Source organism: Sus scrofa, chromosome 7 (genome assembly GCF_054392235.1).
Source record: "Sus scrofa isolate SSC_HxYL_T2T_F1_AM1 chromosome 7, Sscrofa_HxYL_maternal_Yorkshire_Landrace_v2.0, whole genome shotgun sequence".
Lineage (NCBI taxonomy): Eukaryota > Metazoa > Chordata > Mammalia > Artiodactyla > Suidae > Sus > Sus scrofa.
The window spans coordinates 54,049,744-54,068,145 of record NC_139389.1 but is presented as its reverse complement, the minus strand read 5'-3'; the positions used below and the strand labels follow the sequence as shown (position 1 = coordinate 54,068,145).

General features: G+C 38.2%; 1 protein-coding gene across 4 annotated transcripts in view; it reads left to right on the top strand.

Moving 5' to 3' along the window:
- Nucleotides 1-18,402, top strand: part of PKHD1 (PKHD1 ciliary IPT domain containing fibrocystin/polyductin) — a 479,188-nt gene that overhangs the window by 441,234 nt on the left and 19,552 nt on the right. For all 4 annotated transcript variants that reach the window (XM_084968324.1, XM_084968322.1, XM_021098817.2 and 1 more), the window contains exons 62-65: nucleotides 1,069-1,204; nucleotides 2,699-2,786; nucleotides 10,227-10,334; nucleotides 17,265-17,423. In XM_084968324.1, coding sequence (XP_084824450.1) covers nucleotides 1,069-1,204; nucleotides 2,699-2,786; nucleotides 10,227-10,334; nucleotides 17,265-17,423 — 491 coding nt within the window. The remainder of the gene's footprint in view (nucleotides 1-1,068; nucleotides 1,205-2,698; nucleotides 2,787-10,226; nucleotides 10,335-17,264; nucleotides 17,424-18,402) is intronic.

The window sequence follows — 18,402 nt, the reverse complement described above, 5'->3', positions numbered from 1 at the left end:
TGATGTGTAATAAACCATAGGCTTAATGGGACAATAGGTATGTAATCCATAATGTTCTTTAGATAAAGCTACCTTGATCTTCAAAAAATACCAAAGCTGTGGGGAAAAAGTGTTTTGAGGTATCATGAATTACACACTATTTAATTTCATTTTGTATTTATTCCATTTTATTGCTAAGTTACATCAGCCATTAATGTGCTCCAAAGAGGTGAAAACAATATAGCTCTAGACCCTGGTCGTACGCTTACTGTTTGTAAGATCTTTGGCAAGTTGGTTAAGCTTTTTGGGGCTTCAGTTTTTTCATGTGTAACAGTGCTATTTTAAAGATACGATGAGTATACATGGAAAGCATAGAATAGTACCTGGTACAAGGTTAGTGCTCAGCATATATTAGTCATAAATATTATTCTCCCTAAGGGCTTCATTCAATTGAAATACATTAATCAATTAATTCCACAGTTGTGGAATTTATTTAGTGCAAGCATCCTGTGGAGACTAGGAAAACAAAAGGGTTGTTGTGAGATTAAATGAGCTATTCCATGTGAAACAGTGGTGCGGGAGTTTGCTCCCAGGCATCTCTTCTCAATTCTTCTCGGTGATGTCATCTGGGTACCACAGAATCAGCCATGGTGAACGTATTTACACCGTGGAAATTGGAAAACATGAAATCCAGTCCTTTTGGGAGAGAGCTGGTTTACTAGCCTACTTAGAACAATTCTCCACCTTCTAAGTATTTTAGTCTGCTGTGTTGTCTCACGGAAGTTTTTTGGGAATTGATACTAATAAATTGTGATAAAAATCGAAGCACATAATATATGCTTCTCCCACCTCCCCACACATAGTCCATCCTTTCGTATGGCTAAGCAAACATATAAAATAAATACATAATTTTCTTTGGTTGTAAGGACCTGTTGGCTATACAGGGTGTTATTTGGTTTCCAGAAACAAAGACAAATGCAGATCTTTCCACTGGTCATAATATATTATGGAAAAATAGCTACTGCAGTGATATGATATCTGTAATCTTATACATGTATTCTCTCTCTCTTTTTTTTTAACATGTGCCAGAAATACAAGCAGTTTCGAAACTGGAAACTTGATATATATTCGGCCCTCTGCTCTTAAAGTCCTAGTCCAGCCTTCAGATGGAGAAGTGGGAAGAGAACTTACCGTCCAACCCCAGCTTGTTTTTCTGGATAAGCAGGTCCCTTGTGCACAAGTAACAGTTTTGACTTGGAGCTGAGTAGTGTGTTGTATTCTGTGCATGTTCCAGATTCCACCACCATCATCCCGATACATGTGTCCAGGGTGCCAGCCCACGCTGTGACATTTGCCACACTTGGAACATCAAAGCACTTTCATCATCTTCCTTCTGTTTCACAGCCTACTTTCCTTCCACTTGCTTTGAACGTCCAGAATTTGATCGTGTAGAAATGCAATTCTGATCCTTTTTTCCTCCCCCAGCAAATTCTTAAAGCAGGTCTCTTTTATCTTCTCAAAATCTAGCCTTCTCAAAGTGCTATATCTCTATCTGAAGAAGTAATTTCATATGCTAATGAAGGCATTTATGCCATCACATCTGCCTTATAGTTTTATGTTATTTGAAATGATTTCTCTTGTATGTGGTTAAGTACATCAACAACGAGAGGCTTCTCTGCTTAATTCTGATTTCCGTGTCCACGCCTTCTGATTTTGTTTTATCTTTTCTCTATGTATTGATGTCATGAGAGGAAAAAGTGAAATATGATAGTTAAATCAGCGTTTCCCTCTTTATTTTTAAAATGCCTCCCCTAATGTACTTGCAGAGGGCCAAAGGCCACGGGACTGAGGGCCACCCTTCTGCTCTAGCCTGACACGTGCTTTGTCCTCTTCTTATCCTTCTTACCCTTCTGTACCTGATGCTGGTCTCCTTTTCTGTAAAATTTGTACTCCTTTCTCTTCTTCATTGCCCTGCCCCAACTTTTCCTGCAGTAACCTTCCTGCACTTCTCTCAGTAAACATTTTGATGTATTCTTTACGTTCTTTGTTTTTTTTGTTTGTTTGTTTGTTTGTTTTTTGTCTTCTTGTGCTTCCTAGGGCCACACTCATGGCATATGGAGGTTCCCAGGCTAGGGGTCCAGTCGGAATTGTAGCTGCCTGCCTACACCACAGCCACAGCAACACCAGATCCAAGCCACATCTGCTACCTACATCACAGCTCATGGCAACGTCAGATCCTTAACCCACTGAGCAAGGCCAGGGATCGAACCCGCGTCCTCATGGACCCTCTAGTCAGTTTGTTACCTGCTGAGCCATGAAGGGAACTCGTTGATATATTCTTAATGTGAGAAAGAAAATATTTATTTGGGTTTTTTCCCTTGCTTGTTTCTAATGAATGTATGCTTTATAAAAGATTCTGTCTGGGGTTCCTGTTGTGGTACAGTGTGTTATAAACCCGACTGGGATCCATGAGGATGTGGGTTTTATCACTCAGTGGGTTAAGGATCTGGTGTTGCTGTGAGCTGTGGTGTAGGCTGGCAGCTGCAGCTCCAATTCAACCCCTTGCCTGGAAACTTCTATATGCCATGGGTGCAGTCCTAAAAATAGAAAAAAAAGTTCTGTCTGAATAATCCTCTTCTCTTTCAGATTACTTTACAAAATTCTCCTCTGAGTCCAAATTTTCCTTTTTTTTTTTTTTTTTTTTTTTTCCTGATTTCAGAATCGGACAGTAGAGTCCCTGGGGCCTCCATCAGAGCCTTGGGCCATTTCTGTTTCCCTGGAAGGGACATCTGATTCTGTGCTGAGAGGTAGGTACCTGTGATATCAGAGACCAGTTGTAATTGCATCTGTGAGGAAAGGTTTGCAACCATTGGGAATTCATCACAAGGTTGGTGATATTCAGCATCTTCTATAATTTGCAAGAAATCTCCTTCACTTCCTTCCAGTCTGCAATACCGGCGTCTGCAAAAAGGAACAATAGATTGGCAGGAAATGCTTAAGGAACCATCTGCACCTCACCCTCCCCTGGGATAGTGAAAGAGCATTTCTGTTACACTTGTATCATCAATGGGGTGTAAGGAAAAAGGCATGGCAGCCCCAGACAAATGGCTCTCTGGTGCAGTATCAAGTCACAGGTACAATGTACTTTCCATGGGGAAACAGGAACCCTGGTTCTCAGTGTTAAGAAAAATGAGTGTGATGGTGAATGCACAGCACCTGGCCCAGAGCAGGCCCTGAGAACTCATTTTCTCCTCTCCACCTTTCTTTGTCCTCTGTCACCTTCCTGTTTAGTCCCAGTGCCACGGCTATCTTTGTTTCCCTTCCTTGGAGCTGGTGCATGTGACAATTAAAAAAACAAAAACAAAAAAACACCATTCTACTCTTTTTTTTGGTAAGTTTGGCTATTTCTTTACTTATATATGTTTTGGCTGCATCTGCAGCATACAGAAGTTCTGGGGCCACAGATTGAACCCTCATCACGCCAGTAACCTGAGCCACTGCAAAACAACGTGGATCTTAACCTGCTAAGCCACCAAGGAACTTCTGAGTTTGACTATTATAGATACTTCATATACATGACATCATACTACCTTTGTCCTCTTGTGACTGGCTGGTTTCACCTAGCGTAATGTCCTCAAGATTTATCCAGGCTGTCAGGTATTTCAGAATTTCTTTTTTATAAGGCTGAAAAGTATTCCATTGTGTGTATATCTATCTTTCTATCTCTCTCTCTTTATCTATCTATCTATTCCACATTTTCTCTATAGTTCATCTGTTGATGGGCCTTTAGATTGTTTCCATATCTTAGCTAGTATAAATAGCTCTGCAACAAATATGGGGATGAAGATATATCTTTGAAATCCTCATTTCAATTACTTGGTATAAAGAAGTGTGCTTGCTGGATCATGTAGTATTTCTAGTTTTAATTTTATGAGGACGCTCCATACTGTTTTCCCTAGAGGCTACATACACCATTTTGCATTCCCATCCACACTGTATAAGAGTCCCAATTTCTCCATATCCTCACCAATACTTACCTTTTTTTTTTTTAATAATAGCCATCCTAATAGGTGTGAGATGATATCTCATTGGGGTTTGATTTATATTTCTCTGATAACTAGTGATGTTGAGCATTTTTACATAAACTGTCGGCCGTTTGTAAGTCTTCTTTGGAAAAATGTCTATTCACCTCTTTAGTCTGTTTTTTAATTGGGTTTTTTATTTATTTATTTTTATTTTATTTTTTTGCTATTGAGGTTTAAGAATTCCTTACATATTTTGGAAACTAATTCCTTTACCAGATATATGGCTTGCAAATATTTCCTCCCAGTCTGTGGGTTGCCTTTGTATTCTGCTGATTATTTGCTTTGCTCTGCAGAAATGTTTTAATTTGATGTAATTTCATTTGTCTATTTTTGCTTAAGACGTCCATTCTACCCAAAGTGATCTAGATTCAATGCAATCTCTATGAAAATCTCAGTAGCATTTTCTTACAAAAATTTTCTGAAAATTATAAAATTTATATGGAACTGCAAAAGATGACAAATAGCCAAAACAATATTGACATATAGGAGCAAAAGTGTAAGCATTGTATGTCCTGATTTCAAAATACATTACAAAACTATAATAGCAAAAAAACCAGTGACCAAATTGAAAGATGGGCAGAAGACTTAAATAGACATTTCACCAAAGATATACAGATGGCCAACAGGTGCATGAAAAAATGCTTAGCATCACTAATTATTAGAGAAATTCAAATCAAAACTACAATGAGGTACCACCTCACACTGGTCAGAATGGCCATCATTAACAAGTCAACAAATAACAGATGGTTGAGAGGGTGTGGACAAAAGGTAACCCTCCTATACTGTTGGTGGGAGTATAAATTGGTACAACCACTGTGGAAAATAGTATGGAGGTACTCAGAAAATTAAAAATAGTACTACCATATGACCTAGCCATTCCACTCCTGGGCACATATCTGGACAAAATTTTCATTGAAAAAGATACATGCACCCCTATGTTCATTGCAGTTCACAATAGCCAGGCATGGAAACAACCTAAATGTCCATCGATGGATGAATGGGTAGAGAACATATGGTATACACACACACACACACACACACACACAATGGAATACTACTCAGTCCCAAAAAAGAACAAAATAATGTCATTTGCAGCAACATGGATAGAACTAGAGACTCTCATACTAAGTGAAGTAAGTCAGAAAGAGAAAGACAAATACCACATAGTATTACTTATATCTGGAATCTAATAGACAGCATAAAGGATCCTTTCTACAGTAAAGAAACAAACTCATGGACTTGGAGAACAGACTTGTGGTGCTGAGGGGGAGAGCAAGGGCATGGGAGTGGAATGGACTGAGAGTTTGTGGTTAGTAGGTGCAAACTATTGCATTTGGAGTGGATAAGCAATGAGATTCTGCTTGGAACTATAGCTAATCACTTGTGATGGAACATGATGGAAGATAATGTGAGAAAAAGAATGTGTGTATACACACACACACACACACACACACACACACACACGGGGTCATTTTGCTGTACAGCAGAAATTGACAGAACAATGTAAATCAACTACAATAGAAAAAAAAAAAGAATAATATGATACTGACATAAAGACACACTTATAGACCAATGGAATAGAATAGAAAGCCCGGAAATAAATCCACACACATATGGCCAACTGATATTTGACAAGGGAACCAAGAATATACAACGGGAAAAGCATTGTCTCTTTAACAATGGTATTGGGGAAACTGGATATTCCCTTACAAAAGAATGAAATTAAACACTTATTTTACATTATACAGAAAAATCAACTCAAAATAGATTAGTCTTAAGCATAAGACATGAAACTGTAAAACTTTTAGGAGACAAGAGAGGAAAAGCTTCTTGACAGTGGTCTTGGAAATGATTTAATAGATTAAGAGCACAGACAACAAAAGCAAAATTAGATGCTGTATTGATAACTTTTTTATTGTATTGTATTGTATTGTATTGTGTTGTATTTTAATGTCTTTTTTAGGGTCACACCCATGGCATATGGAAGTTCCCAGGCTAGGAGTTGAATCAGAGCTGTAACTTGCAACCTACACCACAGCCACAGCAATGCAGAATCCGAGCGGCATCTGCAACCTACATCACAGCTCACGGCAACACCACTGGATCCTTTAACCTACTGAGCAAGGCCAATGATCGAACCTGCATGCTCATGGATAGTATTTGGGTTTGATACTGCTGAGCCATGGCAGGAACTTCTGATAACTTTTTAAAAAGTCAGCTTATCAGATTTCTTATACTTCATGAACTGACTAAGGCATTTCTATTCGTTTGGGTTTTTTCTGTATTGTTTTTTAAACTTGCTAGTGATTCATCTACTAGTTTAAACATTAGCCTATCTGCAAAATTTCTGGTTTCCAAGAATAGGCAGTGATTTTACAGTTCTCTTTTGCTCTACCTTGGCTTTGAGTCTAAGCTCATTCACATGCCTCCTATAAAATATACGAAATGCTAAAATGTATAGGAATGAGTGCATTGTAACAGAAGTGCTAAATCTTGCCTCTCCTGCTAATTGCATTTATTTTTGGCCTAGACTATTCCTATCCCCTGAGATATAACACCCGTCATTCCTGTGCATTTTGTTCTTTCATTCTTTGTTACTTGTCTCTGAAAAAAGGAATGATATAGAATTGCTTTGATAAGGTGTTCAAGATAATGAATTCTCATTCAACACAGTTTTAAATGAATTATTACCAGAATCTTTTTTACATCCCTCTTTTCTTTAGATTATGCATCTAGTCTTATTGCAAAGCCACTCCAATTCCAGAAAACAGAACAGTCCCTTCAGAAAGTTTTCTTGAGGTGGCAGGACACATTTCATAGCTTCAAAACCCTTACATTTTAAAGCTTGTTTCATTCTGTTGCTTTCTTGGTAGAGCTATAAATTTCCCTTCTATCTCTTTTCAAGTTGCCTTTCAACTATTTCGGTCTATAAATTCTCTATTTCTATCTATTTACTGTTGAGCAACCAAAATTTTTCAACCTATGCACAAAAACAGTTTTCTTCAAAACTCCATAGTCTTGTTACTCTCTGCAGTACCCAGTTCACTTTCTCTTTGTACAATCCATCAAAAAACAAAACAAAAACAAAAAACCCAAAAAAGTAGGAGTTCCCATCGTGGCTCAGTGGTTAACGAATCTGCCTAGAAACCATGAGGTTACAGGTTTGATCCCTGGCCTTGCTCAGTGGGTTAAGGATCTGGCGTTGCCCTGAGCTATGGTGTAGGTCGCAGATGCAGCTCGGATCTGGTATGGCTGTGGCTCTGGCGTAGGCCGGTGGCTACAGCTCTGATTGGACCCCTAGCCTGGGAACCTCCATATCCGGCAGCAGCACAAGAAATGGCAGAAAGACAAAAAAAAAAAAAGAAAAAGAAAAAAGAAAAAAAGAAAGAAAAAGAAGAAAAGGAAAAAACAACTGTAGCTGATTTACAACATTATGTTAATTTCAGGTGGGCAGCTTCAAATTTATCATCAAATATTAAAGGCCCAAATAATGCTGCTTGTTTTGTGAGAATCACCTCGGAGTTTTCCATATTTCCATTCATACAATCTGCTTTTTCTCACTGGAAAAAAAATTTTTTAATTCTTATTTATTTATTTAAATTTTTAAAGTCACACCTATAGCATATGGAAGTTCCCAGGCTAGCGGTCGAATCAGAGCTACAGTGCACTTCGGTATGAAATGTATGTGCTGTAACAGTAATGTACTGACCTGATGTTATTTCAACAGCATCAAAAATTTCAGTTTCACCCTTTTTCATGTGTTAGTAATGTGTACATCAGCTACCCTCACCTGTCTAGCGAAACTCACCAGTCTCTATCCTCTACTCCATACATGATCTGTATTCCATACCTTAACCACACTTCAGACCTTGCACACTTCCTTACCCTCACTTCACACTTGTCCTTGTCCTTCCGTCTGCTGTAACAGAATCCCATACACCACGTGGCTTATAAACAAAGATGTGTATTTTTCACAGTTACAAAGACTGGGAAGTCCCAGATCAAGGTGTCAAAAAATTTTGTGTCCAGTAAGAACCTTCTTCCTACTTCATAGATAGTCATCTTCTCACTGTCCTCACATGCACAAGGGGCAAGAGAGGTCTCAGGTGTCCCCTCTGTTAGGGCACTAATTACATTTATGAAGCCTCTGCTCTTGTGACCTAATCACCCCCCAAAAGTCACCCCCCACTCAAATACCATCATATTGGAGATTAGGTTCCAGCATTTGAATTGTGGAGGGACTCAGCCACTCTGTGCCTTACAGAAACATATTCAGGTAACCTTCCCGGGATAAGTCGGGGAATCAATTTCAGTCTTGCTTCAAGCCCAACACCCGCCTCCTTCCAGGTCCCCTCAACCAGTACATTGTTTCCTCCAGCTTGATCAGGGAGCCTGTTCGATGACATTTGTCTATTTTACAATTATGATTTCAGAGATATGATGAACCCCAGAGTAATGTACTGTACTTAGCATCAACTGCTTCAGCTTTTGGGCACATATGCTTCAAATCTGAGAATATCATAGATATAGATGGGAATCTTGGTAGAGATCTCTCAGGCAAGCTGGTATTTAACACAAAAGCAAACCCATTTGGAGCTAAAGTGCTTTCCATTAGGCAGTTTGGCGGCTGTTCTACGAGGCAGACTCACTGTGCTCGCCGGACATATTTCGATTAAATGCTGCTTTGTATTCTTCCAAAGATGGGAACAATAAGGACGTTTGTCAAAGGAAAACTGCAGCAAACGATTTCATGTTGAACATCTGTACTCTGCAGTTCATTGTTTGCAAGAGTTTATTGACCATAATTTTGATGCATATAGGTTTTAAAGAATATAAACGGCATTTATCTTGGGCGCCTATCATTTATTTGAGTCTTGGCTTATTTATTTCCATTTTTTCTGGGCATTTTATTTATTTTAGGACACTGAAGAGATGAAGGAAAAGATGTTTCTGAAAAAGGAAGTTTTAGTTAGCTTGCAAAATTGATAAGGAAAGAAAATATTTTCACAAAAAGGATGGAACAATTGAATTGAAAAAATGTAACTCGGTGCATGTTATTATCTGTGTGATACCTTTCACCCTTAAAGATCTCAAACCAGAGTTCCCATCGTGGTTCAGTGGTTAACAAATCCGACTAGGAACCAAGAGGTTGAGGGTTCGATCCCTGGTCTTGCTCAGTGGGATTAAGAATCCGGCGTTGCCGTGAGCTGTGGTGTAGGCCAGGGGCTACAGCTCCGATTCGACCCCTAGCCTGAGACCCTCCATATGCCGCAGGAGCGGCCCTAGAAAAGGCAAAAAGACAAAAAATAAAAATTAAAAAAATAAAAAAGATCTCAAACCAATTTTGAAACTTTAGGACCACTCTCTTAACTCATTGTCCTCAGTACCAATCATGTGACATTTCCAGAGTGAAATGGAGCAGCTGTTAATTCACAAAGTAATTTGAGGGTATTGGAGTCAGAAGACTAATTAATAGCATTGTGAATATGATCTGGTATGAAGTTTCCTTCTTTCACTTTGCAAATAGATGGCCTATTTTTAGAAGATGTAAGCTTTCCCTTTTACATTTTTTTTTTAAACCATAGCCCAAACAATTCAAGTTGCTAAATAGGATAGCCTTTATCAGTTCTGATTTAATGCATTCCTGTGGTCGTGATCAATTGACTTTATTCTGCTACTACATAAACTACAGATCCCTTGCATGGAAGAAGCCTAGAAACTTAACCACCTAGAGAAATAATAGATTTTCTTTCTTTTGACACATTTAATAATAAAAGTCAATATATAGAAGTAGTTAGGAATACAAACTTTGAAATCTGGCAGATTTGATCTATAACCCTCCGTACACCAAATAATTTAACCTTTCAGGAGCCTATTCCTAATCTCTTGACTATAGATCACAGCATATTTTGTAAGGTTGTGTAGTTTGTTTATAATAATGAGTATGAAGTGCAATGTTCAGCATAGTAAGATTTCAATATGTGTTAGCTGTTGTTATTATTATTGTGTTGGATTATTTGGTTCCAAGATTTGTCTGAGATTTAGTGAACTCTTTAATTATATTTCTTTCTTTATTGTTCAATTGCCTCTCTACAAAGAATACCTGAAGAAATTGCTCTTGTGTAGGTAACAGTTACTTTTTGGTTTTGTCTTTGTTTATAGGATGTACTTGGGCAGAAACTCAAGATGGTTATGTGAGCTTCTCCAACTTGGCAGTTTTGATCTCTGGGTCAAATTGGCACTTTATTTTTACTGTCACTTCCCCTCCAGGTAATTTCAGCATAGTGTGTTTTTATTATCTGTTTCTTTTCTAAAAATATATATAGCTCCTTCTCTTTTATAATGGGACTAGCTCCTATCATGAATAAGAAGCCATTGTAGTTTAGAGAAAAATTCCCTTGGTTATATCATTAAGGTGTGAGAAGCAAGAATATGTGTATAAATGAAGCCTCTGGAGACTCCTGGTAAGCAAGAATCCAAAAGTACATTTTCCTCTAGTTGTTAAAATTTACTTTGAATGTTCTACTTTCTTTTCTAGAACATTTGATGGAATTTGCTTGGATATTAATTCAAAAGTTTTAATTTATAAGAGTGTCATGGAGTGTTGAGCATTATGAAACCTTATCTTTCAGCCCTGCCCTTCTCACCCCTGCTCCACCCTCTCCTTGTAAATGGGGACTATACCCATTCAGAATCTGGGTACTTTAGAAGTGTAGGTATATGGTATGTGTAAATTGCTTGTATGAACCAGTTCTTCTTGAAAAAATATCTAAAAGAAATCTTCTCCCTTCCGAAGTGTCCTTGACAGATTTTGCTTTCTTAGAAGGTAACACTGTTCACTGTATTTCTTTTTTTTTAATGTTTTATTTTACTTTATTTTTATTTCCCCAATGCATTATTTTTTTTTCTACTGTACAGCATGGTGACCCAGTTACACATACATGTATACATTCTTTTTTCTATATTTCAAAGTTAATTGATCCTATGCAGAATACTTTTGCCAGGAGGAGTTGAGCCCAGTTTTCACCCTAGGGACCTGTGATGAGAGTCCAATTTTAGACATCCCTTTTTAAAGGCTTGACTCTGATAGAGACCCAGAATTGCCATTTAAAAAACATGATTTAAATATTGCTTTTTTTTTTTTTAACAGTCACATGTATGGCATATGGAAGTTCCCCAGCTAGGGGTAGAGTCAGAGCTGCAGCTGAGGCCTATACCACAGCCACAGCAACACTGGATCTGAGCCAAATCCATGACCTACACTGCAGCTTGCTCCCCAAACCACTGAGCGAGGCCGAAGATGGAACCTACATCCTCTCAGACATTACGTCAGGTTTTTAACCTACTCAGCCACAATGGGGACTCCTAAATATTGCATCTTACATTGTGATTTACCAAAAGGGGGGCAAAATCCTCCTCACCTAAGAAAGAATTCTAAAAATACTAACATCACACTTGAACTGAAAAGTAGATATTTGTAATCAATGATTCATTTGAGTCAGGGAAAATTAGTCTGATACCTAAGACATGCAGCTGTGGAAAGCAGTTAATTTGGCTGTGATAATGCAAAGCTTTTAAAAAACTATGCTAGAAAAATTATGAGTGGATTAAAACCTTTTAGATATTGGAAAAGACAGAGGAAATTAAATGTTTTGTTCTGAGGTATCTGAAGCCCAACAATAAATACTTAATTAAGACCAGATATTAGTTCATCCTTCTGAAACTTAAATTCAAATGGTCAGTATTCTTTTCATAGAGTTAAACGTATGGCTTTCATGAACATATATGATAAGAACTTATCAACAAGTTATTTAACTCTTTAATGAGGAAATCAGGAGGATGGCAAAGCCTATAGATGGTACAGCTGCTGATATTAGTTTGTTAAATTATATACAGGCAATCAAACAGTAACCTCTGAGGTTACTTTGTCTGCAGATATCTCTTACATTCTTACCAGATGAAAATCATTGGCAGCTCCTACAAATCTTCTACACATTCACAGAACAGTCCTGTAAATATTAAATATTAAGTGAAATAGAAGTATTGCAGAGAATTTGATAAACCTTGGAAGGGCTTGTTGAAAAATTCTCCAGTATGATATTGATCAGATCTTGAATCACTATTTTTTTCTCTTCACTCTAAGTTTTGGACCATTTTTCTTCATAAAGGGAGTTATCTTCTGAGGTCAGGTAGTACTGTTAGTTTTGTAGGGTGGTTGTCCTTTTAATACCTATGAAGTTGTCCTAATGGAAGTGCAGGTTCACAGAGGAACAGCCTCCTTGTCCTTGACCATAGGATTCCCTAGGTTGGATTTTGAAGGGTAGCACATGTAGAACTGGATATTTTGTCCTCGACTTGTTGGATATTTAAAAGTCCTTTGCCCTCCAGTTTCCTTAGTGGTTACCTAAGACTAAATACTTCATCAAGGTTATTTTAAGGCATATGTTATAAAACCACATGTAAACTGTAGCATAGATAGAAGCTTCTCAGTGCCCCTGTGATGTTGAGCTGGTTCGCATTTACTGGATCACTACTTCCTTTAGATTTCACTACGGCTTGTAAAGTCCCCTAACTGAAGAAATGTCTTGAGACACTTTCTCGTAGTATTTTTTCTTAAATTATTCTTCATAATTTTCAAGACAGAGTCTATGAGGTGAGGCTCTGTTCAATGAGAAAAGGATAGTTAGAGGAGAAATAGAAAACACCAGACGACAAGCTCATGAACAGCACAGATCCTGAGAGTGACTCCTTGTTTCCAGGTGTTATCACTGTCTAGTGCTGGAATTATGCGGGAAAGCAGCCCTCATCCCCATGTTGATAGGCCAATCAATGATCTCTCTCCTCTTTAACAAGCTCCAAAACAATGGACATGACAAGCCTTGATTCATGGGGCTGTTATTGTTGCTTCAGCCATAAATCAAGCAGAGGACTTAACCATTTTCATTATTTCCCTTCATCTCCCTTAGAATTATTTTAGAATCATTTTCCCTTAGAATTGTTTTCCCCTTCTCCCTTCCCCCCTTATTACTCCTATTTTATTATTTTTATCTCATTTAAAAAAAATTCTTAAAAATGAAGGAAGAGGACAGAATTTACCATCAACTTAAGGCCCAGAAATGACAGATAATGGCAAACAAGATTCCTGAATTTAGATCATGTAAATTGGCAATTTGTCTTCCTAAAATTTCCAAGATGGTCCATGTCTTTATTTTTGTTTAGTGGAAATAGGCATTACTTTTCTCAGTGTTTAGCTGATTATTGCATACGAAGATATAGTTCCACAGACAGACACAGACTTATAATTTAGGACTTAGTTCACTTAACATAGATAGAGAATTTATTTTCTACTGAGATACAACTGACTTAACATTATATAAGTTAAAGATGTATAGCATATGATTACTCCTGTAGCATTAGCTAACACCTATATCACATTGCATAATTACCATTCTTTTTTTTTTTTAAACCACGTCTATGGCATGTGGGCATTCCTGGGCTAGGGCTCAAACCCATGCCACAGCCGTGACAGCACTGGATCCTTAACCTGCTGAGCTGCCAGGGAAGTCCCATCATTATCATTCTTTTTGTGGTGAGAACATTTAAGATCTAGTCTTTCAGCAGTGGTGAAGTTTATTACACAGTATTGTTGGCTTTAATCACTATGCTAGTTTAGAAATATAGAAAATGAAGCACTGAGAGGTTACATAGGTCTGATGAAGTGTGTAAGGCATCCTCACAAGTTTTTCTAACAGGTAGACTAATCCAGCTCATTTATCCATTTCTGAACTTCCCGAGACGTGCCAAGAGAGCAGGGTTTCTGTAAATTTGTTCTACTGACTTCTCACCCACCTTTCCACATGCACTGTCATTACCGTGGTCTGGGCTGTCCTTTCTCTAGCCATCTCCTGGAGCCTTGGAGCTCCTAGAGGGTTCTGTAAGGCTGCTGGGCTGAGATGGGGTGTACCCTGCCACCTCACCAAGAAAAACTCCACGTCGCTTGCCATTTTCAAGTCTAGAATATTCCTCCTCCATAAATTCACATGCTCAGTCACCAGTACTCAGGGTGGCTTCTCAGAGCCCTTTTCTGCCCTACTCTGTCTACACCACTATCCCTACCCTGCTCCCCTCTCCAGCCCGCTCTGTCTGCCGCAGGGCATCCTTCACTCTCTGGCACCAGAGTATCTGTGTATTTGCTTGTCTGCTGCCTGCTCTGTCCCCCACCAGAGCCTAAGTCCCCAAAGGGACAGGAATTCTGCTTAGTTCAGCATTACATCCTCAGGGGGTAGAAAAAAAAACCCAAAAACCTGGCATGTCATAGTCACAAATAAATATTTGTTCAGGAATACATGAGCATACTGAAGTAAATATAAGATTGCATTAAAAAAAAACTAAACATTCTGCTAGTAAAATGATTTTAAAACAGATGGTCTCTACCCTTAGACCCAGGTTACCGCTCCAGGCTTGTAAACCTTAGGTCTGACTTCATCCTTCTGTGATTGTGTCCTAAACACTTCCGTGGCCTGATCTCCTATATCCCAGGTGCCTCATGCCTCTTCTCAGGGCAGAATTTTTCCTTCTATGACATCTCATGGTCTTCAGAATATGGTCAAGGGCCTTTTGGCTTTTGACACTTAATGCCCAGCAATATTTGTCTCACATGCTTTCCGGCATTAATTCCTAGTAGTTCCCAGTAATAATTTTTTTAGCATCAATTGCTTTGTTCTCTTTTCTGTTTTTATTTGCTCAACCTTCAAAACCCTGTTTAGATGCTCCTTCCTCTGGGATTGTTTTTAAAATCCTATCAATGGAAGATAACCTTCCAAAGCAGTTAACTTGCATTACTCTGATGGCATGGATCACATTCTGATCTGTATTACTAAGATATGTATGCCTATATTATTTCACTTATTAGCTTGTAAATATCTTAAGAATGAGAGCAGTAACTTACCTACTTCATGAAGTAAACAATCCCTGAGCAGTTGTTGGAAAATGGATAAAAGAATAAAGACTTTTGCTTTTACTTCTGTGACTCTCTAGGAAAATCCGTCCCCCTGTTGCTGGGCTAGAGTTAGCTTATTCAGCTGTCCATCAAAATCAACTAATTGATAACAAACAAGCCCAATATGGTTCAAGTATAAGATGTACACACAGAAGAGGTGTTCCTAGATAATTTTGTTACAGTAGCTTTAGGACCAAGTCAGCCAGGGGTCAAGAGACTGCAGATCTGACTACAACTTCCAATCAAATTGCCAAGTTCTGCCCAAGGGAAGCACAGCAAAGAAAACATGGTGTTTCCTTGAGTAGACAAAGTAAAAACTGTTTTTGCCTGAATTATTCAGATGCAAGAAGAGATTTGGGGTTAGTTGTTTTGAAAGAGCTCCTCAAAAATGTTGGTTATAACTAACTTGTGCTAACAGAGAAGCGGTTTTTTTTTAACTTAAATTTTTGTCTTAAGATGTAATTGACATATGATAAGCTACACATATTTAAAGCATACAATTTGATAAGTTTTGATGAATCTATACTTCCATGAAACCATTCCTACAACTAAAATGATGACCATATTTATCATCTGCAGTATTATAGGCACATTTTTAAAATGCATATTTTTTTAAATAAGATTCTACAGTAAAAATGATCTTTTTGTGTTATGTCATTTTATGAGTTCAAAGATATATATAGATTCATGTAATCACCACAATTAGGATAGAGAATGTTTCCAAAAGTGTCCCTTATGCTGTTTGTCCATCGTCACATCCTAGCAACTAGTGATCTTTATAGTTTTGTTTTTTTAAATAGCATATAACTGAAATTGTATATATCCTTTAGAGATGGGCTTCTCTCACTCATAATGCCTTGGGTATTCAACCCAGTTATAGAATATTAAGAGTCCCTTTCTTCCTTCCTTCCTTCCTTCCTCCCTCCCTCCCTCTTTTTATCCACCCTCTTTCCCTCTCTTCCTCCTGCTTCTCCTCCCCCCTTTTCTTTTTCTGTTTCTCTTTTTGGCTGAGTCGTACTCCATTGTCTGGATAAACCACCATTGGCTTATCCATTCATCAGTTGAAGAACATTTGGATTGTTGCCAGGTTTTGGTGATTATTGGTAGAGGTACTGTAAACATTTGTGTACAGGTTTTCGTGTGTATAGGCAAGGTTTGTTTTTTTTTTGCTTGTTTGTTTGTTTTTTTCTTTTTTGGATTCTTTTATTACCCCTTGCTTCAAAAATTCTAATGGCGTGACAACTAAATTTCTCAATCTACGAAAAGGGGAGGAGTTTGAGGTGAGTTCTTAGGAAGATGTGCTCTCTGAAGGAATGGCCATTCTGACTCATCATCCATTGCCAGAGTGGCTCTGTCATTGGCCCCTGCTCTACTCCAGATTCCAAGATAACAAAATTCTCGTGGACCTTAGAAATTCTCTTGGCTCCATAGTAGGAGTTCTTGGATCCCTGTTTTGAAGTGTTATACACTCCATGTTTTAAGTAAGATTCATATATCATCACAAGTAGATTCACCCAATCTGGAGCCCAGAGTGCTTCTGTTCTAATTAGTAACAGAAGAGTGAAGCCACAGATTTGCACTGGTGGAGAAAGTAGGTCTGAAAATAGGAGATTATTGGAAGTATTCCCCATTGGAAAGAATAACTGTATATTATTGTTGGAATCTTGAAGTTCTTCATAAATATGTGTCTTATACAAAAGAGAGATAGACCTACGGATCTAGAAAAAAGTTATGGTTATCAAAGGGGAAAAAGGGAGAGATAAATTAGGAGTTTGGGATTAACACATACACGCTACTATATAGCAAATATATAAGCAATTAAGAGCCTACTGTATAGCACAGGGAACTATACTCAATATGTTCTAATAACCTATAAGGAGAAAGAATCTGGAAAAAGAATAGATACCTAGATATGTAGAACTGAATCATTTTGCTGTACCTAAAACAAGTGCAACATTGTAAATCAACTATACTTCAATAAAATAAAAGTAAAAAATAAGTAAATAGCCAAAAAAAGAAACATGTGTCTTAGATTTATTATTGACCCATGTATTTAATCATCTAATTCAATAAATGTTTATCAAACCAACTATGTGCCAGGAATGGTTATAACCATATCTTTTCCACAATATTTTATTATATTAGCATCCAGTTAATACGTTATTATTATCATTTTGTATTTAATTTTTTTTTTTTTACAGGGGCCAATTTTACAGCGCGCTCCAGGTCATTTGCTGTCTTACCTGCGACTCCATCCGAGAAGTCCACCATCATCCTGGCTGCCTTCCTGTGCTCCGGGGTCTCATGGATGGCTCTGTGCTGCCTCGTATGTTGTTGGTTTAAGAAAAGCAAAAGCAGAAGTATGTATGTTTTTTTTGGGGGGGAGGAATCTGGGGGGGAAAAGCCATCTGGGGGAAAAAAATCATGTATAATATATTAACTATTTTTTCCCCCAAAGAGAAATTTTAATGAGCTTCTGCAACACATCAAACTAGATGGAGCCAAACTGCTCACTTGTTAAAGTGGAGACAAGGATTGCCCAATCATAAATAATAATAATAGCAATAATAATGACAGCTTATATTTACTGAATACCCACTATGGACCGGGATCTAAGCACTTTAGAGATGTGAATTCATTCCGTTCTCACAACAGCCCTATGAAGTAGGTTCTGAGTATGATGTCTGGGTTTCAGAGGTGGAGCATGAAGCACAGAAAGGCTAAGTGACTTGTCCAATCTCTCACCACCAGGATCCAGCTAGACAATTTGGTTCCCTCCAGATCCCACTCTCTGAAACACTGCAGCTCAGGTGACCCTCCAAAAGGAGAGGTCAGTCATCCAGGGAAAATGTCCTCTTCTTTTTCAGAAGAAGGAAGAGAGTGCTTTTTACTTCTAGGAATATAGAGATTATGTTCTTAGATGTTTTCCCAGAAGCCAAACTTTCTCCTTTTTTGGGGGGGGGGCAGGGGTGGATACTTGTGATGTTAGGAGACACTAGGAAACCAAAGTGATAGGAAGAATGGGTATAAAAGAGGTGACAGTAGGAGAGGCAAAGAAAGAAAGTCAAAATAAAGGAAGGAAAGAGGAGGAAGCATGGTGCCACCACTAGACAGTTCACTGTGCTTGGATTTCTGAGACACGCTGGGCACAAAGCTCTACTAGAATGCTCTTTATTCTGAATTACGTTCAGTGTGGTCTCTGCCTCTCTCCCTGTGGTCATTGGGTGGGAGGATAGACAACAAGGAAACTTTGGATTCTTTGTATTTCTCAAGAAGAATGAGCTCTCATCCTGGCTTGTTGCCTGTGATTTGTTGAATCACAGGTTTTGGTCTTTGTTC